Below are 25,368 nucleotides of genomic sequence, written 5' to 3'. Positions count from 1 at the left end.
ATCCAAGAGAATTTGAAAGTTTATAAGCTTTATAAATGTATTATTTATTAATATCTGGATAGGCTTAAAATTGATTGCACAGCTATCTTCTAAATCTCTCATTTGTTAATGCTTAAAGAAAACAAGAAATAGAGCCAAAATATAATTCAAATTATTCAGATTAATTGAAATAATTCACCTAATCATCAGTCATACTTCATGGGAATATTTTAAAGCACTAACTCAAAGTAGGGCAGAAAAATTCTAGAATTAATTTTATCGAGCTATTCTGATTAATTGATTTCCAACTCTTTACTTCAAAACCTTGGGGAAATTTAGATGCAACTGATGGAAATTCAAAGAAGGATATAGTTGATGCAAAGCTAATTTATATGCCACAATTCTTCTATTTCAAATCTTAGAAAATGAAAAATAAAACTGAACACTAAAGATCTTCATATACTTTGGGCAAACATTACATTTCACCCATGCTTGCTAACTAATATTAGGTACTAAAGCCTGTTGTGTAATTTTCCAATTTTCTCAAAAATTTACAGCCAAAAAAGACACTTAATAACCATTATCACCAATAAAATCTAGACAGAATTCAGTTAGTATAGTGAACAGTCATATGGAACGTATTAACATATACAAAATACTTTTATAGCCACCTCCAGATGACTTCCTAATAAAGATTTAATATTGTTTACTGTTACCACAAATAATATCTTAAAGTAGAGTAGAGTAGAGTAGAATAGAATAGAATAGAATAGAATAGAATAGAATAGAATAGAATAGAATAGAATAGAATAGAATAGAATAGAATAGAATAGAATAGAATAGAATAGAATAGAATTCTTTAGTGGCCAAGTGTGATTGGACACACAAGGAATTTGTCTTAGTGCATATGCTCTCAGTGTACATAAAAGAAAAGATACATTTGTAAAGAATCATAAGATACAACACTTAATGATAGTCATAGGGTACAAATAAGCAATCAAATCATATTAGGAAACAGTCAATATAAATCATAAGGATACAAAAAACAAGGTTACAGTCATAAGTGGAAGGAGATGGATGATGGGAACGATGAGAAGATTAATAATAGTGCAGACTTAGTAAATAGTTTGACAGTTTTGAGGGAATGATTTGTTTAGCAGAGTGATGGCCTTAGGGAAAAAACTGTTCTTGTGTCTAGTTGTTCTGGTGTGCAGTGCTCTATAGCGTCGTTTTGAGGGTAGGAGTTGAAACAGTTTACGTTCAGGATGTGAGGGGGCTGTAAATATTTTCACAGCCCTCTTTTTGACTCGTTATTTTATAGTAACCCATAGTATCTTAAATTGTGAGCCAATTTGTTGTAAAAAGCTCCAGGCTATAAACCGGGAGATGATAAATCCTAGCTTCACCTTAGTGACAAAACTAGCTGCGTAACCTTGGCCAGTCACTTCTCTCGGCCTCAAGAAGGCAGGAATGGCAAGCCATTTCTGAAAAATACTGCCAAGAAAACTGCAGGGAATTGTTGCCAGGAGTCAAAACCGACTTGAAGGAGCAAAATATTTCTTAAATTGCACAGTAACCAAACACAGGAGTGTCACAGTAACCAAACACAGGAGTGTCCAGGAGTCTTCAGAGCATCCTTATGATTTATTTGGAGAAATGCCATCAGGTTTCAGAAACAGATATTTCCCTAGGACCCATTATTCTAGATTTATTAACAGTCAGATGAATTGCGTTGCTTTAACTTTATTACAGCACATTAGCCATTTCCATTTAGCTTATGCACCGAGCAATAGCCAACATTTTAATGCAGTGATGTAATGGATAACTATGTCAACATCCAGTTAGATCTCAGACTATATTAAAAGATCATTATTTTACTTAAATACACAGACATTGACACATACCAGCATGTTTCTCAATAATTCAAAGAACACAAAAGGAAAAAATTGTAATTCTGATATTCTTGCCACCACAGCTTGAAAATGAGCTACCTATCAACGGCTGATATCCTTGTCTATGTAGCAAACACACAACATGGTATAAAACTACTCTAGGATTATATGTGATTACATTTGCAGAGGGGAAGGGAGCTACTAGAGAGCTTATGCACCTTGTGTCCAATCCAGTAGTGGGTTTCAAATCTCAGCACTACTGGTTTACTATCAGTAGTGCATGGGCGCGCGCATGCGCAGAGCATTTTTGATGACGTCTGGGTGGGTGGGTGGAGCCTGCTGCCGCCGCCGCTACCAGTTCGCCTGAACCGGGACGAACCGGAAGAAACCTACCACTGGGCCAATCACACTTGGCCAATAAAGAATTCTATTCTATTCTATTCTATTCTATTCTATTCTATTCTATTCTATTCTATTCTATTCTATTCTATTCTATCCTATCCTATCCTATCCTATCCTATCCTATCCTATCCTATTCTATTCTATTCTATTCTATCCTATCCTATCCTATCCTATCCTATCCTATCCTATCCTATTCCATTCCATTCCATAAGTGCAGATGTCCTGCTGGCAATAGAGAAGGCTATTTTTCATTGTCGAATATATTTATAGAAAATGGGTAATATCAGCTGTGGTCAAAGCAAGCACTGACGTTTTGCAGCACACAGGTAGTCATTGTTTAGTGATGGCCTTAGATAGCAACCATTCACAATTGTAACAGGGATGAAAAAGTAACTTTACAACCAATGCTAGCATTTACAACAACAAGAAGCCTTCAGTGTAAAACTGACTAAGATCTGGACAGTTTCAAGCAGTAGCTGAAATGCAAAGGGTTCTAATCACATAATTAATAAGCTTGTTAACTAGCAGTTAGCAGTTTTAGGGGAGTGATGTCCTGTGAGAAAAGTAGCTTGGAAAAGATATCTTGTTTAAGTAATTTCTCCAAGGCGATAAAAAGGAAAAGGAAAAAAAAAATAGTCAGGCACAGAAGTTCATCTGAATGAGACGGTAGCAATCAGCAATCTTTACTGTCTCTCTCTCTCTCTCTCTCTTTTTCTTTGTCATATGGTTCGCTTTATGACTGTGTCAGAGACCATTTCACAAAAATCAGTTACGGTCACTAAACAAGAACTCCTTGTAAATAGAATCAGGCTACATATAAACAGTCTCTATAATTTAATCAAATACAGAAAATAGATTCAAAAGGTTATATATCAATGGTGGATTGCCCCTGGTTCGGACCGGTTCGCAAGAAATGGTAGTAAAACCGGCGGGAGGCCCCGCCCACCACCCCGGATGTCGTCATCGGTGGTCTACACATACGCAGAAGCAAGGCGCGATCCCGTAGCAAACTGGTAGTAAAGGTAAGTAGAACCCACCCCTGTTACATATATATTAGGATGCAAGGTTAGACAGAACAGAACAGAACAGAACAAGACAGGACAGGACACATAAGGAATTTGTCTCCGGTACATAAGCTCACAGTGTAAATATAAACAGCAAGTAATAGGTCATAGATCATAAATCATAGTTACGATGATTAATCATAAGTAACAAACAACAATTGATAAATCATAAGATACCAATAAGAGAAGGTAGGAGGAGAGGTGAGAAGATGGGAAAAGATGAGAAATGAGACAGTGCTGTGGGAATTAAGTATCTTTGTGTCTAGTTGTTTTGGCACAATGTAATTCAAGAAGGATAATATAGCAGAAATCATGTCTAAGTACTCACCCACACATTCCATAGTTTCATCTAAATGGACAAAACCATCAGGGCATTCTCCAAAGCAACGGCCTCGGTAGAGATAAAAGCCAGGTTTGCATTTGGTGCAAAAATCTCGACTAAAACAAGAATCACAGTTCTCTATTCTGCATCCTAAAAAGAGGAAAAATATATGCATTTGAGTTTGGTAGCTTATCAAACAATATAATGCAGAAGGGAGTGAGATGCGAATACTTAGTTGTAGTCCTTCAAATTATAACCATTGGACAATTCTCAGGATTTCTTGCCAGGAAGGCCCAAGGGAATTCTGGGATTTAAGAATCCCCAAACATCTAGAACAATGTTTTTAAAATTTGGCAACTTTAAGAGGAATGGCCTTCAACTCTCAGGATTCCCTAGCCAGAAGCTGAAGGTTGGGGAAATCTGGAAGTTGCAGTCCACACGTCTTAAATTGCCAAGTTTGAGAAACGCTGAGCTAGAACATCAGATTGGAGAAGACTGATGGACTGGATACTTCAGCCAGATTTCCCATTCCCAAATGACTTGAATAACACTGAAGTTTGCCCAATTCATAAGTGGTTACATGACTTTTAAATATGTGTGGCCGCTCTTCCAGATTTATTTTACCCTAGAATAAATGCACAGATGGTTCACACATTTCAGATCACATGTGTGGAACAAATACCTTATTCCCTTTCTCATAGATAGCCTTTTATAAACATTTCATGCACACCCCGCATGGATGCATGGTTGGTTTTTTAAAACCCATTAACATCAATAGATTTTTTAAAAATCATCCATATGCAGAATATATGTAGACATTCGTAAACAAAGGGTTGGGAGAAAGAGTTAACCGTTTCCTGCATGCAGTTGTCACAATATGGATCAGGCAACTTGTTCTTAAATATAAGTTGTTGTTTCCTAACCTGTTTTGTGGTTTTAACTTTTGTAATTTGAGAGGGATTTTTTGCTCTGTGTTGCTATATCCCATTTTAACTTTACTTTAAAGTGAAGCATAATTGCCAAAATTCTGTAGAAACAGGCTCGACATAAATCAGAAAGTGTTGTCTATAATAATGCCCATTGTACAAATTATGTACTTTAGCCTAAGTCTCTCGATGTAAGGGACACAGTAGCTCAGTGGCTAAGATGCTGAGTTTGTCAATCAAAAGGTCGGCAGTTCAGCGGTTCAAATCCCTAGTGTCGCGTAACGGAGTGAGCTCCTGTTACTTGTCCCAGCTTCTGCCAACCTAGCAGTTCAAAAGCACTTAAAAAATGCAAGTAGAAAAATAGGGACCATCTTTGGTGGGATGGTAACAGCGTTCTCTGCGGCTTTGGCATTTAGTCATGCTGGCCACGTGACCACGGAGACGTGTTCGGACAGCGTTGGCTCTTCAGCTTTGAAACGGAGATGAGCACTGCCCCCTAGAATCGGGAATGACTAGCACATACGTGCGAGGGGAACCTTTACTTTTACCTTACCTTGATGTAAAATTATTTTTGATGTTTAAATTCTGTTTTGTTGAATGGGATGAAAAGAATATAGAGGCCAAAATTGATAAAATGTGTAGAATAAATACAGGATTTGCAAAAATAAGAAATGTTCCAACCTGATAAACTTTGACAAGAAGAAGACAGGTTTTGCAGCAAGACTGAAGATCCATGTGTGATTGTGCTTAAAGAAATTTGGATTAGAATATTGTATTAGAAAAAAGAGTACTTCTTTTTGTTGGTTGGACAGAGAGGAGAGCTGGTTTGAAAGAGGGGTCAAAGAGAACTTCTATGTCAAAATTGAACAGCCCTCTCTCTGGGAGAGGGGGAGGGATAGGACATCATCTATCTCCAGTCTACAACACAGTCCTTTGAACAGTTCCAAGAAGGCTCCACATCCATTTGCACCACTCAGGTGACCCTGATGACACAGATAAACCTCCAGGTGGTCTTAATGACTTGCTAAAAGGATGCAAAAGACCATCTGTCTACAAGGAGTATAATCCTTCCATTCCCCACCATCCAGTCAGAGCTGAAGAAGCTTCTTGGATGAGAAGTAAAACTTCTTCAAAAAAACCCAAGAAAGTCCAGTTGTCTCTTGAAAAAAGCACTTTTGGAACATCCTTTTTCAGAATAGATATGATTTGGATTTCAAAGAATTTGGCTACCAAGAGAAATAAAACAGAATTATCAAAACATATGGGGTTCATAATCCTATGAGTTTGGTTTATAAAATAAAATCTACTTCTTTTTAGATGGAGATTAATGAAATGTTACAGGAAAAAAAGCAATAATGGAAAATTGCAAAAAGAAATCAAAATAATTATTTCAAAATAATTTAGATAAAGTTACTGTTTAAAAAAGGTTTGGAATATAACCAAAGTTTTGTCAGAGGTTATTAATACAACACAATATCAAACTCAAAAAAGAAGATGCGAGAGAAAAAAACCAAACTTTTTTCAGATGAGATAAATTTTTAAAAAGAATTAAAGAAATTTTCAGGTAACATACCGTAAGTATTTGTCAGCAAATTAATCTTATACAATGACGGCTATCTGTCTAAGAGAAATGGAAATAAAAATGTATTCTGTAACGCAAAAGAAAATTGAGTTTGTACACAAGCCAAGGAAGTGGCAAGCATATAAAATACAAAAAGCAAATGTTATTGAAACTACAAGAGGGAGATGGTGTATTAATGGATAATGTGGCTATGCAAAAAAGCATTTCAGCAATATGATTCCAATTTGTCTAAAGGATAAGATATTTCTCTGGAGAAAACAAATGAATATTTAAAGAAACAAAATTTACTGAGGATTACAACCATTTTATCTGATAGCTTGAAAATAGTTTGCAATAATTTATCCCCGAGCAACAATGTAGATTTATGGCCCTCAGCACAAGGGGCAATTTATAGACAAGGAATAATGCGCAAACACAAATAGCTAAAATATCACATTATACTAGAATTTTGCCAAGGGGAATGCAAAATAAAATCAAGAGAACAATTGGTGGCAGAAGGATATAGTTCCCAATGGTTTTCTTATTTACAGTACAGTTACCAGAAAGAATTAAAGTAAACAAAAGAGCTTATGGTATTGAACGTGGTAAGATTTAGTTTGAAATAGAATTGTGTACAAAATGATGAACACGTGATTGCTAAAATGTATAAACGTTTACTGAAATATGAAATAGAAGAAGAAGTGAAAGAATGTTTGATAACGTGGGCTAAAAACTGTGGTTACAATGTAGAGATTGAACAAGGGGAAAGCACGTGGTTGAAAGAATTTAAATTTGCACTGTTATCATAGAATGTATAAAGGCACTTCAAACTGATATTAGAAATGTAAACAAAAAGGGTCCTTTTATCATGATTTGTGGAGCTAAACAACTTTTGGATGCAAATACATACACTGATTCAGAGGATTTTAAAGATTAATATGTAATTGAAACCAAAGACTTGATCTTGGAACCTATGGACAAAACAGTGGACATTTGTTTTTGTATATGAAAACTACAGTGAGATTATTGCATGTACAAAGATGCGGAAATTTGGCAATAACTACAATGGATAAATGTTTGGTGAAAATGATAGAACTTGCTGAGATGACCAACGGATTTGTTTGATCAGAGAAAAGACAATATCTTTATTTGTTGATGATTGGAAACCTCTTGTGGGGATTTTGTATGCATAAAACAGAAAAAAATGAACGTAAGGTTTTGATGATTTTTCTTTTTCTTTCCTTCTTACAGTTTTAACTTTTCTTTGATATATTTTCTTTCTTTTTTCTTCCCTATTAATTTGGACACTGATAAGTTACTTATATTAAAAAAAAAAAAAAACCAGCAGTAAATGTGTAGATGAATGTTATAGAAGTGGATTTTGCATGCTGGCTAGAAAATAGGGATTAAAATGAGGTTTTCCAATTTTTCTGTAAACCAATGTTACCAGTGAAGATTTCAGACAGTTGTGGGAGGAAGATTGAAAAAAAAGAGGATACAAACACTGACGTAATTATTTTGTTTGTGAAAAAACATGATTTATTGATAGGAGGTTATTGCATAAAAACTTGACCATGATTTGTTAGTGCAATCATATATAATGGTACCAAAGGTCTAATCCTGTTGTGTTTCATGGGACATATTTCCATGTAGACAGAGATAGGACTACAAAACACATTTACACAAATGGATAACTGCCACAGGGGCTGCCACAAAGAAGAGGGAGCGAAGCTACTGTATTTTTCGGAGTATAAGACTCTTTCCCCCCCCCAAAAAAAAGGGGTGAAAATTTAGGTGCGTCTTATACTCCGAATGTAGCCCCACCCTTTGGCCTCTGCCTCACAGCAGTTACCTCCTTGCAAGCAAACAGCAAGAAAAAACAGCTCCTTTCAGCTTCAGCATAGTCTAATTAGCACAAGTTGATTGGATCGGCCTCCCGACTCTCAGCTGATTTGCTCTCAGCTGTTTTGCGCAGGGCTCTGCTTCTTGCTGCAAAGAGGTAAATTGCTGGAGCAGTGTTTTTTTTTCTTGTGCTAATCAAGCTATGCTGAAAACGAAAATGAAAGTAAAGGAAGCTGTTAGCTGTTTGCTGTTTGCTACAACAAGGCAAAATTGCTCAGAGGCAGAGGGAGATTTCTTTTTCTTCTTTTCCTCACCAAAAAAGGTAGGTGCGTCTTATATTCCGGTGCATCCTATACTCCGAAAAGTACAGTATTCTCCAAAGCAGCTGAGGGTAGGACAAGAAGCAATGGGTGGAAACTAATCAAGGAGAGAAGCAACTTAGAACTAAGGAGAAATTTCCTGACAGTTAGAACAATTAATCAGTGGAACAACTTGCCTCCAGAAGTCGTGAATGCTCCAACACTGGAAGTTTTTAAGAAGACATTGGATAACCATTTGTCTGAAGTGGTAAGCAGGGGATTGGACTAGAAGACCTCCAAGGTCCTTTCCAACTCCATTATTCTATTCTAACTTTCATAAGACTTGTTTCAGTGTTTAAGGAATTTCATTCAAGATAATTCAAACATTTGACATTATGATACCACATTTACGGGTAATGGTCGAACCAAGATATTCATACAACTACACATTTGTCACTAGGATTCAACAATCTGCCCAATTTTACCCAGGAGTTAGCAAACTTAAACTCCTAGGCTTTAATTGTCTTGAAATTAATTTGTGGTCGTATTGCGCTATAATGTGGCATTTCTCCATTTTGTTCCAGTATATGCTTTTAAATTTATATTAAATTTATCAAAAATAAAAGCTCATGCCTGGGAAAGGCTTTCATAAGCTACAATTTTAATGCAATGGAAAATGCTTTATTGTATTCATTGGATTCCATCTAGAAAGCATGGACAATGGAATTGATGTAAAAAAGTGATTCTCCAGATATTCCGGCTGGCTTCAACTGTCGGTAATAATATAAGCCAGAACAAATGCTCCTTAATTTAGCTCACTGCAGAAGTAAATAGCAAATTATTAAAAGTTGTTGCCAGTAATAAATTGAATTTTAAAAAATGGTCTCTAATATTGTACTTTGCATGGACATTCAAGGAATATATGTAAGCATACCTATATCTAGGAGTCATTGATTGGTTTAGATACTTGAGCTCTACACTTTTAGAGAAGATGTGAGCAATTGCACATGATCAGAGACCCTGATTATTACAGAATGTAAACAACTCAAACAAGACATGTGCTTTGAGCAATTGCCATGACCTTATTATTTATTCAAGAAAAGAAAACTTTGTAATCTAAAGATGATGTATATATATAGCCCTGGCACATGCATTTTTTTTAATAGGAAAAATCTCTTGTGAGGTAGGTCCAGGTGAGAAAGAATGAATGACCCAATACTGTTATTATCTAATAGTACCTGCACGGGTATGTAAACAGTTTTGGCATTAAATGAGGTGAGGAAGAGGTGTTTAATTTTTCAGCTTCTGGCATGAATTATCAATAAATTGTTCCAGTTGGGAAGATATTAAAAAAAAGCAAAAGAAGTTACAGTTGAGCCAAGTACCAGTTATTGAGCCTCAAGTTCAACTAGGCAGCATCTTGCCAACCTCAGTTAGAAAATCAAACTGGTTAGTGCTACGATGGAGAGTATTTGGGAAATCAGTAGACTGGAAAGGCAGAATAGCAAACTATTTCAGTATATGCAGAACTAAATGGATATGCTCATTTATGTCTCCGGGAATTGAGCTTGATTGGAAAGCAATTTGTCAGCTAAACCTTCTATGGATGTGAAATATATGTGTCGGTCTTGGGGTTCCTTCCCAGATGCTTATGTATAAAGATATACTGTACATAGAAATTTAGGAATGACCATAAACCTTACGTAATCTAGAATCTGCCATATCATAGCAGGACTATCCCTTAAAAAAATGTACAGGACAGATCTCTAAACAACTTCTGTATAGTATGCGGAGTATTGACTCAGGCAAGCCATATGCATTCATATGGGGCCAGAAGTGGGCTGCACTTACTTTAACAAAGGGTTCCCTGGTTGTGAGTGCACACGTGAGCACGCTTGCTTCGCTCATACATGCCCCTTTGGGAGAGAAACGGAGCTTCAAACATTATCCTAATCAACTCAGGCAGCTCCAGTGAGTACAGCACGGGCAGGACGGATCACAGCTGAGCCAGCCAATGAGCCAGAAAATTAATTATAAATGGAAAGCATAGCACAGGGGTGCATGGGCGGGCCCAGCCAGGGATCAAAGCTAAGGGTTCGCCCGAACCCTTGCGACCATGCAGCAGTTTACCACTGTATGGGGCCTCTTAGTGAAACTTCACCAGGAAACTGCTTTGGTATTCCATTCTTGTCAATATTACTCAATTAAATTAAAATCATATTAATATGTTATGAGTACTTCAGATTATAGCATTGTCCAGTAGCTTTCTTTTTTAAAGGAATCCAATACTTGCTAGCCCATTTTCACTTTACCATGTTACTATATTTACATTCACATGTGAGCTCGAATCAAATGTTTTTCTATATAAATTAGGCTACTTTACACTGGCTAACCTGAATTGGAAAATTTTGAGTTAACATTGGAAAATATTCAATCCCCTCAAACTATATTCTTTAAGTAAATACACTGATAAACATTCAGTCTTCTATAATCACTAAACAAACCAAAAAGCCCCTAATCATTTATGGCGAACAATTTCAAATTTTAAATATTTGACATGTTCATTCCCTTATATTGCTTAGAAATTAATGATTTCATTCATATAGTCGTGAAGAGTGAAAACTGTAAAAGGGCTAATTTTAAAAATGCCTAGTATACCTAATATTATATTTGCAAATTTGCATTTTTTCCTCCATTATTACTAATGAATGTACAAAAAGTGGAAAAATTAAACAGTGGAAAGTTTTCTACTCCACGTCACCGAGTCAACCACATGTATCAAACATCTGAATCAAAACCCAAGGAAAATCCTTTAATTAGACTCAAATTCTCATAAATATAAATATTAGAAATATTGTTCTATGTTACCATGTCTAAAGTCATACCATCAGAAGAAATGCAAGATGGTTTTATAATTTTAATTAAAGCAGAATTGGGATAAGCTTTGTTGACTTTTTTTCCTTCCTTGATAGGTTCCAAGCCACAACAGAAGTTTGAAAAAAGAAAGAAACTGATTAAAAAGCAAACAAAAACATAAAGTAAGGAAAAAAAGAGGGGAAGAAATGCAACCAAGAATTTTAGCAGCAAAGAGACAAAGACTAAAACAACTTTAAGAAGAAGATTGTTTTATTTTTCAAAAAATGAAAAGTTCTGCAATTAGTAGAGGATGAATAAAAATGCTAGATATTAAATATTCCCTAAGCTTCCTTTGGCATGTACTATAGATATTGCCCTGCATTTTCACAAATATAAAATTGTCTTAAATTCCTATATTAAGTCTAAATTGAATCCAGAGAGATTAAAGTCAGAGAGATTTCATGCATATTTTACTGACACAATCCAGCAAACCTTCAAATATTAATAGTTACAAGATATTTAAATGTATATATATATAGAGAGAGAGAGAATGAGAGAGAGAGAAAGACCAAACATTTGTGGGGGGTTTTGGCTGAAATCCTATGGACATTTTCTTTGTATTTGAATTAGATACAGTTTAATAGAATGATAAAAAAATGTAATATTAGCAAATCATTTCAGTTTCAAATCTGCAAATATGTGATGGATCTAACATGCTTTCTACTCTCTTGAGTTTTAGAAAAGGCATTTCTAAATTGATGTCTGAAAGAACAGGAAGGTAAATAGATTTCTCATTTCTATTCTTCACATTTGAATTGGTGGTCCACCAATATATTAAATATATATATATTATTTAAAGGATATTTTTAAACTTAAAATTGAGGTTAACCCTTACTTGTTTTGCCTTCCAGAAACCAAGCTGTTTCAAAACTGAGTAACAAGATACCGAGATGTAATTGATCTACTGTAACTGATTTTATAAGTATAACTTTATATAGTATTCGGATATTTTATTTTAAAAGCTATTATCCAGCAAAACTATCAGGATTCTGGTGTTTACAGTTGGTAAAAGGTGTCCCTGCAGGTTTTATCCTACTAGTCGTGTCCAACTTTAGAGGGTGGTGGCCATCTCCATTTCTTAAGCCAAAGAGCCAGTGTTGCCTGGAGACATTTCCACTGTCATGTGGCCAGCATGACATCATGCCGCAGCAAAAAGCATATGGTGAAACACAGAATGCTGTTACCTTCTTGCATGTTCATATGGGCCTATGAAAATTTGCCCTGGCCAACTAGCCACAGCCAACTTGCCATGGCCAACTCACTGCGGGACAACTCGCCACAAGACAACTCACTGCAGGCCAAGAGTTACACTAATATCAAAGAAATGGTGGAATAGAATTATTAAAGAAAGGATACAAAAGGAGGGACAGAATGAAATGTGAATGGCAAAAATTAAGATATTTTTCTTTTTATTTTAAGTAATTAAATAGAATTGTTAAATTGCCCATCAGCGAGTTGGCTATGGCAAGTTGTCCCATTCTGTGCTCATATATGGAATCTATTCATCTACCTGCATTTGCATGCTTTCAAACTTCTAGGTTGGCAGGAGCTGGGACAAGTGACAGGAACTCGCTTCCAGCTGCAATCACTATGTATAACAACAAAGTTCCAGATTTTTTTCCCCAAGTTCCTTATCCTGTGTTCCTAAAAGGAAAGTCTCTTATTTCAATTTCACATTCATTTTAAGAATCTTCTGCCTTAAAATACGAAACTGGCAAGATTTTGATTTTTTTATATTCTCACTAGCTCTTTCGACCTGCAGAGATAAAGACACATGATCATAATCATCACCATCCTCATTACTGTTGAAAATCAGAGAATCCTTTCATGATTCTCTGCTACTCTTATTTTATTTACAGTGTTATCTTAGCCTAACATTTTAAAATCACTATCAAGCTTTAGCCAATTTCTAGTGTAAATGAGAAAATGCCAATTAATGTTTTATGCTGGTGGTGAAATCTGAACCGGTTTGATACCAGTTCATTGGCCGCGCATGCACAGTGAGCACCAAATGCACGCTGTTTGTGCGCGCATGTGTGGTGCATGCCAAAAGGAGGATTGGGTAAGTAGAACAGTGAGAGGGAGGGTTCAACTGTGCTGTGCGATTTAGCTTCTCTAGAAAGCAGGATTTCCTGCTTTCTAGCAAAGCTAAACCACGCGGCACAGCTGATTGTCAGAAATACAGGTGCAGAGGAACCGGTAGCTTTTTTTAACTACCAGTTTGACCGAACAGGTAGCTTTTTTTTTACTACCAGTTCACCTGAACCTGTAGTTTTTATCACTACCGGTTTGCCTGAACCGGAGCAAACCGGTAGCATTTCACCCCTGGCTCAGATACTTTAATGATTATATTAATGATTTTCCTAATAGTGAACTGAAGTTGAGAACCCAAGGAGCCAGGAAGAGGTTAAATCTAAAAGAAGCTACTAACCATCAGGTCTAAATACTTTTAACATACAACCACAATTAGGACTGGAATTTCAGTTGTAAAAGTCAACTCAGATGCATTTTTACTAAAAAAAAAAAAAAATTATTTATCATTAAGTAAATCATGTGATTGTTATGTGAATCCAGCTTCCCAATGGGCACTTTTTGCCAGAAATTGACAAAAAGGCTTGCAAATCACAACCACATGACTGCAGGGGTATAAATGAAAGCCAGTTGCCAAGCCCCTGAATTGCGATCATGTGACATGGGGGGGGGTAGTGCAATGACCAAAACTGCAAGTAAGTCATAAGTCACTTTTTCCAAGGCTGCCATAAGAGTCGTAAATCAAGGACTACCTGTACATGAAGTTACATGGTGAAATCAATGGGAGTTATCGCTAATATTATTACTTTCAGAGATTTGCTTTGAAAATTCTGCAAAGAATACAAGATTGCATGATCTAATTAAATCAAATCTAGGAAATGACTTCCTTGGGGTTCATTCCACCAACTATTACACAATCCAATTTATGGTTGGTTGTCCTTTATAGTATACTAAAACTATCTATGGATTTATTTGCATAACTTCTCCATTTCAGGTGACTTCAGTCGTCTGTCTCTGACTTTACATTCCTCCCCCCCCCCCCCCAATTCTCACTTTCCCAAGGAAATCAGTGAAGTTAACAAGAGGAGCATCCACATGCTGGGGGAGCAGTGGTATTTCAGAAATGAATACATACACAGAACCAAAACCCACATAAATCAAAAGTATCTAAAACAGAATTACAAAAGAAAGAAAGGGGAAACAATGCAATAGCAGATTAAAACAAAACAGAAATAAGTATATTGGTTTTGCACACGGAATAGATAAATACATCAATTTATATACTGCTCAAAAAAATAAAGGGAACACAAGCAGAAGACATCCGAGATCTGAATGAATGAAATAACCTTATTAAATACTTTGTTCTTTACATACAGTAGTTTATACACTGCTCAAACAACTAGAGGGAACACAAAACTACTGTATGTAACGAACAAAGTATTTAATAAGGCTATTTCATTCATTCAGATCTCAGATGTCTTCTGCTTGTGTTCCCTTTATTTTTTTGAGCAGTGTTCATTGTGTCATATGACATAACTGGAGATTGTGTTACAATTATATAATGTGTCGTAATAATTTATGAAAGTTTCAGTTTTAGGCACTCCATCATTTTCAAAATGAAGCCATAAGTGAGTGAATTTTAGAATTCAAAACATTAAGCAGAGAAAACTTACTTGAACATCTGTTCATGTCTGGGGCTCGAAGACCATAATACCCCAATGGGCAGGAATTCAAGCATTCTCCATATTGTCTCATTCCCTCTCTTCGTAGAAAGAAGAACAACTTATGTTGACATCTGATGCATCCATTGTCTTTTGAGCAAGACAAACAACCTTTGCAAATTGGATTTGGCCCATAGTTTGCTGTGATTTTTGTTTCCAGAGAGAGAGAAAAGGGAGGGGAAGAAAAAGGATGATATTAAAGCATAATATTAACCATGTAAAGAATAAACATACAGCATCATTCATGTTTCATTTACAACAAACAACTAAAGAAACATTGAGCAGACAGGGTGCACTTATTATTAAATATTTTATAAAATTTCTCTCACTGTTTTAATATAACATAAAACACATTGGAAATGGGTATTTAGGCTGTCAGCCCCTGTTCAATTAAAGCATCCCCAACAAAATTTGATTGATGGAATTCTTTTGTTAAAACCTTCATGCAGAATATAGTAGAAATATTATTCCCACAATGTATTTGTTAAATCACCAAATTTCATTAGCCTTTTCTGTAGCAACCTTCTTATATTCGGTTTGTGTTCAGCTATTGCTTCAAGGTTTTCTTTTCCTACGTACAGAAATCAAATGTAGTAGCTCCAATTCTTGATCTATGCATTTGATTTCCAATCCCTTTGTTCAAATGTTGCCCTTCCCGCTACTAAATTTCTTTCTCTTAAAACTTAACACAACTCTCTTGTTTTCAATTTTATTTTCATAAAATTAAGAGCTATTGTGATATTCTCTAAACACTGGCTAACCATTTCTTCCACTTTTCATTCAAGTCATTAATAAAAATGTCCAAAAGTATAGAACATTTCTATAAGCCAGTCTGTAGGTGTGGCTTGCTGGACGTGGCATGGCTTGGTGGGCATGGCAAGGGAAGGATACCGTAAAATCTCCATTCCCTCCCCAATCCAGGGGAAGGATACTGCAAAATCTCCATTTTCTCCCGATCAGCTGAGAGTTGGGAGGCAGAGAATAGATGGGGACGGGACCAGTCAGAATTTTTACTACCGGTTCTCCGAACTACTCAAAATTTCCGCTACTGGTTCTCCAGAACTGGTCAGAACCTGCTGAAACCCACCTCTGAACTAAGCCCACTTTTAACTTGCTTTGCTACAATAGTGTGTGTGTGTGTGTGTGTAAAAATACACACAAATAAAACATTTCTACCAAACTTATGCTATGAAAAGCTATGATGAGGTCATACTACAGTTGATTTATTAAATATTAAAATAACAGTACAAGTAAAGGAGTAATAAATCCAAATGCAAAAATCTTCAAATGAGTCCTTTGCGTATAATAAAAAATTATAGCCAACAATAGCAATCACTAATAGACTTTGGCTCCTCCCACCCATACACACACACACTCCTAACATATCCATGCATTTTCCCCATATTTTTTCCTAATCTTTTCCAGAAAGAATAAAATCTTGTCCATAACATTAGAATGGATTCAAATTTGTCCACTGCATCCAAAATCCATTAAATCAAAACCCATTAAATACAGACCTTTCTATGTTTTAAAACAAATAAAAGTTAAGGGTCAGTCCAAATCCCTGAAATAGTCAAATGTTGGAAATAGAGAATGAGTGCTCTATTTAAATTCTTCGAATTCTGTCACAAGAAGGATAGAAGACAGATGAAGAATCAACTCAGTGAACTTCAAGCGATCTGGTTAGGTCTCCAATTAAGACCTATACAATTTAAGAATGGAATGGAATGGAATGGAATGGAATGGAATGGAATGGAATGGAATGGAATGGAATAGAATAGAATAGAATAGAATAGAATAGAATAGAATAGAATAGAATAGAATAGAATAGAATAGAATAGAATAACAGAGTTGGAAGGGATCTTGGAGGTCTTCTAGTTCAACCCCCTACCCAGGCAAGAGAAAGAGAAAGAGAAAGAGAAAGAGAAAGAGAAAGAGAAAGAGAAAGAGAAAGAGAAAGAGAAAGAGAAAGAGAAAGAGCACATTAATTCCCGTGATCACTATTAAACAAAGCATTGAAATGTATAATTCTTGGGAAGAAATCCTGTTAAATCTAGTATTTGTCAAACTTTGAACATTGTTCTTAATTACAGTAGAACCTCTAGTCATGACCATAATTCGTTCCATAACTTTGGTCGAAAATCGAGCCTGATTTTGGAAATTTGGCATTTACAAAAAAAAAAAATGGCATGGAAGGGGAAATTGGCCGCGAAAAAATATTGTGAATTTTTTGGTTGGAACCTGATTTGGTCTTGGTCAGAAGTGTTCATGACCAGAGGTTCTACTTTATCTCTCCTTTGTGTTCAAGACATGGGAAAGATACAACTGAAAATTATTTGAAGATACATTTAATCTTCTTGTTAATTTTTTAAATGGACAGTATGCCTAACTTCGTCATCCTTTGGGATCAGTTGTAAGAAAACTAGTTACTAGTTTTGATGCTCTGATTTTTTTGCTCGGAAATGGGCTGGTCCTAAATTCTAAGGACTGGCCTGCCTTCAGAAGATACACTCGATTAGTGTCAAATGTCAATCTTGATAAGAGTTGGTTATAATCTTCCTTTTGTTGGAATTTAACTCAGGAGTTGCAACATCAACTCCCATAGTTTTGTTGTGAACAATTTTTGATGAATGTCACACTATCAACTAGATTCTTAATACAAGTCTGTGATGCTTGCTGTATGCTAACGCATATATGTTCTTCTTGGTTATAATAACCAGTGTTTGATAGCTCTTAAGATATAAATAAGGGTATGGGAGTGGGCTAAAATATTACACTGGAAGGAGCAGTCTACACCTGAAATGCAGTACTGGATTGCAGAGCCATGTTGAATTAATCTTTTTCCAGCGAAGAAGCAGACAAAGATTTGCTCAAAGGTTTTGGAATTGTCTGTTTATAAAATGTAATTTCCAGACCTTTTCTTTCTTTTGTAACATAATTTCCAGACCTTTTCTTTCTTTTTTCCATTTTTTAATTGTTATGTTTATCCATGTTGAGGTTGTGTCGATCCCTTCTTGCAGTTGTATTTCTACCTCTCTTTTGTTCATTAGTAAAATAAAACAAGCTTCTTAGACTGATGGTTTTAGAAGACACATCATTCCAACCTCTTGGAAAAGGAACCAATCAGGAAACAACACTACAAATTTGCTACTAAGCCACATTATGAATAAAACATCTCATAACCACACCCATGCAGACATTGTACCACAGTGAATTAATCACTCTTATAAACTCCTTTATTATGTGATTGTGTGATCTAAAATGTTATTAATTCAACCAGCCTACCTTTCTATACAGTTTATGATAATATTTTATTCTGGTTCATCTTATCTCTTCAGCTACACCAGGGGTGGGTTCTACTTACCTTTACTACCAGTTTGCAATGGGGCCACGCGCACACACGCTCTTCTGTGCAAGCGCAGAAGCATTTTGGTGACATCGGGGGTCGGTGGGCAGAGCCTCCCATCGGTTTTACTACCGGTTCTATAGAACCGATGTGAACCAGGGGCAACCCACCACTGAGCTACACCACTGGTGGCAACCCTCTGGTTTTATAGGCAAGCCTTTCCTGCTATCACATTTTGAATATTATACCTTCTACATGAAACCATGTGTTCTGTCAATGAATCTGAACCTTTTCTTAAAGGCACCATGGCCAATTCTGGCCTGGAGATTACCTCAGATTTAACCTGTCTATACATTCTACTATCGGCCTAGACTAACCTATCATATGCAACTACTTACTCTTTGCTAAAGCAGGAGGAGGTAATTAGCAATAGCACTTAGACTTATGTATCACCCCATAACATTTTATAGCACTCTCTAAATCAGGGGTGTCAAACTCATGTTGTCACGACAGCATCACATGATGTATCAGAACTTTTTTCTCCTTCATTAAACCAGGCGTGGGCATGGCCAGCGTGTGATGCATCCAGTCCATGGGCCAGGACTTTGACAGCCCTGCTCTAAATGGTTTACAATGTCAGCATATTGGCCCCAAAAATCTGTGTTCTCATTTTACTGACCTTGGAAAGATAGAAAGGCTGAGTCAACCTTGAGCTGGTTAGGATCAAACTCCTGGCTGTGGGCAGATTTAGCTACAATATTGCATTCTAACCACTGTGCCACCATGGCTATCACGCGTATTGGCATCACAAATGATAGTGTTTCCATTCTACATAACAGGGAGCTTTCTGTATTTCTACTTCTAATGACTTATCCAAAATGGAAATATATTTGCTGATTAAGTGAATAATGATTACCATGGTGAATGGTATATAAGTTAGGGGACCAGATGTACAGGGCCTAAAAATAAAATGTATAATTAAAAAGCATCTGGCATCTCTGAGATTATCAATCCAGTGGTTTGGTGATTATGCCGATTTTGTTCTTTTTCATTTTCTCATTTTTCTGAACCTGCCAAATTTGAGTGATATGCCTTCACTATTACCTTTTTATAAAACCCCACACTACAATTTGCATGTAACTTGGGGCCTAATTCTCCAAACCAAGGCATTTTATCAGTTTTGCCTATAAATATATCTTTGCAAAGGACTAAGAAAAAAATGCATCTATTTATACCTCATGTTCATGAATATTTGAATTTTGTCCAGGTTTTGATCCAGTTCATGTTTTGCAGTGCTACCTGCTAACCATATCACAAACCTGAGACAAATGCACATTGTTAATAATGCACTAAATTGGTTTGTATATTTTTAATACATGTATAAACCAGAAAAATTTGGCATTGACTTTCCCCAAATACCTAACTAGTCCTGAGTTAGCAAAGCTGTGCCTTAGCATTATTAACATAGTAGTATGTTACATATGAAAAGACCTTTATGTACAAAAGCAAATATAAAGGTAAGATGTTTTTTTAGAATATGTTTATTTATTTGTTTGTATGTCTGAGTTTGGTGCAAGACAGAGAATACAAATTATGTCAATTTTAATCTGGAAACACTTGCCTTTAGTTGACAACGTTTTTGAATAAGCAAAACAAGTGGGGGGGGGGGAAACATATTTATCTCACAGACCAGGAAATAATAATAATAATAACTTTATTGTCATTGTACGTGTATACACAGTATACCCATACAACAAAATACACTTAACACCCAAAGACCAGGTCCAACACACATAACAATCCCCAAACACACCTCCACCCACCACAAATTCCCCACTCCTAAACCACCCAAACATCCACACAACAGGCGAAGTAATGCTGTCCAACAGCTCACTGATGGTGGCCCTTTAGTTCATTGTTGAGTGCAATTATAGCTCTGGGATAAAAAACTATTCAGAAAACGTGTGGTCTGAGTTTTAATTGTTCTGTATCTTCTGCCAGAAAGCAAATATCTGTTATCCTAGATTATTAAATCAATGGGAAAAACATGGGTTTTCTCAATATGATTTTCACGATCATTCTATCAAGATGCCTTTCCCCATACCTGCTCCATTTTGGGGGGATGTGGGGAAAACCAGTATTTCTGCACCACCCCTTCTTTTCTTAAATTCCTTCTTAGTTCAAAGTATTTCGCCAATATCAAAGTCAGATTGATGGAAATCACTTTGAAACACCTATCCTTTTCACTCCAAGTGTAATTATTATTGCTTTGAAGCCAAATGTTGTGAATCTATAATGTATGTGCTTCCCCCACCCCCCTACCCCTTTGGAACCATCTTCCTTTTGAACTCCTTCTTACTTCTCTAGCAACAGCCCTTAAGAGTGTAAGTACAGAATGAGAATCGTCTATAATTACTAAGAAAAGGGGAGGGAAATCCCTTGAGATATTAACCCCCCCCCAAAAAAGTGTCCTTGAGAACATATGCTATTTACACTTCACAGTTCACTCCAAACGTTCAGAACTCAAAAGGTTCAAAATTTGAAAAATATGGGCTTTTCAGTAGAGGCAAGCTGTTTTCTAAGCACCCATTTCCTAAAGGAAACAAGGGTCATGCCAACTTCGTTTATATTTTCCTACAAATGGAACACTCCATACGTCTTAAATCTCTTTAAGTTTCATTGCCAGCAATTGACAAAGCAAAATTGGCCTTTTCAAAGTTGTTTAAAACTGGAGGCACAATGAAGAATCAGATAACTTCCTTTGATTAATCCATCGTTTTCTAAACTTTCTTTCATGCACTGACAATGAGGTACAGGTAGTCCTCAATTTACAATTTACAACCATTCATTTAGTGATCATCCGAAGCGACAACAGCACTGAAAAAAGTAACTTATGACTGATGTTCACACTAACAGCAGCCTCCCCTTTGTCATGTGATCAACATTTGGGCACTTGGTAACTGGCAGGTATTTATCACTGTGGCACTGATACGATTGCCATTTGTAAACTTCCCAGCCGGCTTCCAACAAGCAAAGTCAATGTTGGAAACCAGATTTGCTTAGCTGTCCACACGAATCATGTCACAACCGCAGTGATTCACTTAACATCTGTGGCAGAAAAGGTTGTAAAATGGGGCGCAACCCTCTTAATGACTGCCTTGCCAAATGGGAATTTGGGGCTCTACTGTCATCATAAGTGGAGGACTACCTGATCATTCAGGGTATGAGATGATGAAAATTTTTGTAGCGTGTAAACCCTCATCATGGAAAATTTGTTTTCCCTATTCAGGCAGGATCCAAGGAAATTCATTTCCAAGGAACGTATATATTCTGATCCTGAGAAATGGGGTCATCCGTGCATAAAGACAATGAATAATCCATTCCCTTCCAAAAAATGAATGCCAATCACAAGGTCTGTTTATGGATACAAAACATCATCAGACCAGTTCTTCTATTTATTCTATTTCATCACTGGATGTTTTTAAGAAGATATTGGACAACCATTTATCCAGAATAATATAGGTGTTAGGAAATGATTATTACCTAACTTGTTGGGTTGGCAATACATAAACCATCAATGTAGCTTTAAGACAGCTGTATTGCATCATATTGTGTCCTGATTGGTTAGCTCTGTAGCCAATGTCCTTAAGAGGGAGCTAGAAACATGTTTTTTTTCTCTTTGCTGTTCTTGCTCTCTGATATTTCTGTATGCTACTGTTTGCAAATCCAGAAGAACTGTTTATTGTGAATGACCACGACGACTGGTAAGAAGACTTTGTTATTGGATTATCCCTGGATTGTCGTTTTGGCTATCTCCTGCTTTATATGTATATGACCTGGACTGTTTATTGGACTGTGCCTTACTATTTTCTGAAAGTAAACACAACTCAATGTATCTCTGTGTTGACTGTGTTTATTTGTAACTACTCTCAATCGCTTTCATGTTCACACCCTTGCTACTCAAGGGTTACTCTGTGAATTCCTTAACATTAGGGTCTCTGCTTGCACAGGGGGTTAGACAAGAAGACTTTCAAGGTCCCTTTCCATTTCCATTATTTTATAGTATACTAAATTGCTTATAACAGGGCCACAGCCCACTACCAGGCCTTGAGACAATCAGAACTTGCTCACAGAATTGGTGGGCGAGTGTGCACATGTGCGCACATCCCCTCTTGCATGAGGAGTGGGCGAGGTTGTGTGCACCCGCCCCATTTGTATGAGCAGCAGGTTGTGCGTGTCCACTGCTTGTGCAAATGGAGCTGCATGCACACATATGCGCTTACCCGACACTTGAACAGAACCATCCCCTCATCCCCTTCCCCCACCGTAAAGGCAGAAAGTTTGGAGAACTCTGGCTTATATGAATCATTGTAACTGTGGTGAGAATGCTGACCATTCAATCCAATTCAACTACAGTACAGATCCCAGAGGTGTGAAACTGGCAGGCCATGGGCTGGATAAGTCATGCACAGGCCACGCCCACCCCAGCTCCGTGGAGGCAAAAACGTCACGATACATTGCATGACATCAACATGATGCACCAAGTTTGACACCCGTAGTGTAGACGGGTGTCAGTGTGTGGCTCAGGAGTTAGAACTTAGTACTGCAGGCTACTTTTGCTGACTGCTGGCTGCCTGCAAATTGGCAGTTCGAATCTCACCAAGCTCAAGGTTGATTCAGTCTTCCATCCTTCCGAGGTCGGTAAAATGAGGACCCAGATTGTTGGGGGCCATATGCTGACTTTGTAAACCGCTTAGAGAGGGCTATAAAGTACTGTGAAGTAGTATATAACTCTAAGTGCTAGTGCTAGTGCTATTATAAACAGGTGCAGATCTCCATTGAAGGTAGGTATAACTCTAATAACCAGTGTGGATTTATGCAGGCATTTCAATTCTATGTTTAAAGAATATTCTAAATCTTACAGCCTTTGAGATAGATCTAGGGCAGTGATGGCTAACCTTTTTGCCGTGGCATGCCAAAAGCATGGGGAGTGGGGGGTGGGGGTCACGCACGTGTGCCCTCACCCATAATTTAATGCTCCCTGCCCCCCTCCCCATGTATGTGCGCTGCACATACGACTCCCCTGCACTCTCCCCACTTTTGGCACACGATGGCATGATGGGACCGGAAGGCCCGTTTTTCACCCTCCCCAGGCTCCAGAGGCTTTCTAGGAGCCTGGGGAGGGCGAAAAATGCCTTTCCCACCCCCCACCCCCGGAGGCCCTCCGGAAGCTGGAAACAGCCTGTTTTCTGACTTCCTGTGGGCCCGGAAGGCCCGAAAATCAGCTGGCTGGCACGTACATGTGCGCTGGAGCTGAGCTAGGGCAACGCTCACGTGCCCACCAATATGGCTCCATGTGCCACCTGTGGCACGCGTGCCATAGGTTCACCATCACGGATCTAGGGTTTCATCAATAAAAAAACAAGTGGAAAAATTCTTAAGATATTTTTTTAAAAAAACCTGATCTCTTTACAAACCTTCTTTATATTAAGTGAGAACATCTGGCATAGAAATGGAAAACTATCTAATTTTTTTGGCTCTTTCATTGCATTAATGTTATATTTCAGTATATAAAAAAGTATATTCCTGCAAACACCTGGTTCTAGGAGAAAAAGTCTGCAAATGGCTGCGCTGGAGGAATTATTCAAGTGAGTTTTTAAGCACTTTTTTTTTCTCTCCAATTAAAGACAATACAGCCAAATTTTATAAACCAGAATTGGACTGCATTGTCACAGAAATACATCCAGATCAACAGCACATTGTGATTGCTGGGAAATGCCAAATTGTTTTCCAAGCTTGGGAGGACTATAGGCATGTACAACAGATGGAAGAGTAACCGTATGTTGACACGATTCAAAACAGGAGATAAAAAATGACTGTGATGGAAAAGAGACAACTGCACATGGATTAAAATTCCTGTATTAAAAAAAAAAACAAGAAGAAAAACACATTTGGAAGCCAAAATAGTAGATAAGATCACAAAAGTACACTGAGCACTAAGATGGGGGTGGCTTGTTTTACATTATTATACATTCGGCAGAATGCAAATGATGCCACTGTTTATTGTAGAAAATTTAATTATACACAGTGCAAGGTATAAAACCATCAGAGGGAGTACAAATTGCCCTTCTTTCTTCCCTCCGATGACTATATCCTATTTGTACAATTTTATGATTCATACTTTATTAAATTGCAGTTTACAGTGTACTAAAATTACATTAAATAACCCAATCTACTGTCCCCTCCCACACTATATACAGAGAGAGATTTTTGTTCCAATATTTTCTAACTTTTCAGTTGATATTAGCAATAGCAATAGCACTTAGACTTATATACTGCTTTACAGCCCTCTCTAAGCAGTTTACAGAGTCAGCCTATTGCCCCCAACAATTTGGGTCCTCTTTTTACCCACCTTGGAAGGAAAGAAGGCTGTGTCAACCTTGAGCCTGGTGAGATTTGAACTGCCAAACTGCAGGAAGCTGGCAGGCAGAAGTAACCTGTAGTACTGCACTCTAACCGCTGCGCCACCGTGGCTCATTAGCACTAGTTCCTCTTATCCCTATAACTCTAATTATGATGATGCTCCCACCAGCAGTTTCTCCTTTCTGAATGTGCTTCACGCTTTTCAAGAAGACATGTCTCTTCATCTTTGGAGAATAAGTAATTTAATCAAGCAAACTTTTTTTTTTCTAAATGAGGTAACGACAGGCAACTGTCTACTCAAAATGATTCCCTGAGTATTTATTATGCAAAGATCTTCATCTACTTGTTTACGTGCTGTAAGCATCTTTGAGTCTGATCTTCACCTCTTTTTCATCATTGTAAAGGAGCTTTGCAGACTGAACTGGTCTATCTGGATCTCTAGAAAGTACAGGCTTTACAGCTCACAATTGAGTCATGCAAAATTCTACTTATTGGTCTTACGGTGTCAGAGTGGAGTCAATGGCACACAATGAACTACCAATGATGTAATTCAGAGGTAGGTTTCAGCAGGTTCTGGCTAGTTCTGGAGAACCAGTAGTGGAAATGTTGAGTAGTTCGGAGAACCGGTAAATACCATCTCTGAC

At 37.1% G+C, this 25,368-nt stretch overlaps 1 protein-coding gene across 2 annotated transcripts in view; it reads right to left on the bottom strand.

The window, feature by feature from the left end:
* RSPO2 (R-spondin 2) overlaps positions 1-25,368 on the bottom strand; it is a 128,438-nt gene that overhangs the window by 38,718 nt on the left and 64,352 nt on the right. The window contains exons 2-3 of one of the 2 annotated variants that reach the window (XM_070942060.1): positions 14,908-15,096; positions 3,666-3,809 (exon numbers count right to left, since the gene is read on the bottom strand). In XM_070942060.1, the coding sequence (XP_070798161.1) occupies positions 3,666-3,809; positions 14,908-15,096 (333 nt within the window). The remainder of the gene's footprint in view (positions 1-3,665; positions 3,810-14,907; positions 15,097-25,368) is intronic. The other variant, XM_070942061.1, reaches the window with a different exon arrangement.

This window comes from Pituophis catenifer, unplaced genomic scaffold (genome assembly GCF_029215685.1).
Source record: "Pituophis catenifer annectens isolate HBS135680 unplaced genomic scaffold, rPitCat1.0.hap2 SCAF_3, whole genome shotgun sequence".
Classification (NCBI taxonomy): domain Eukaryota; kingdom Metazoa; phylum Chordata; class Lepidosauria; order Squamata; family Colubridae; genus Pituophis; species Pituophis catenifer.
The sequence above is the reverse complement of the archived record's forward strand: the minus strand, read 5'-3'. Positions and strand labels throughout refer to the sequence as shown.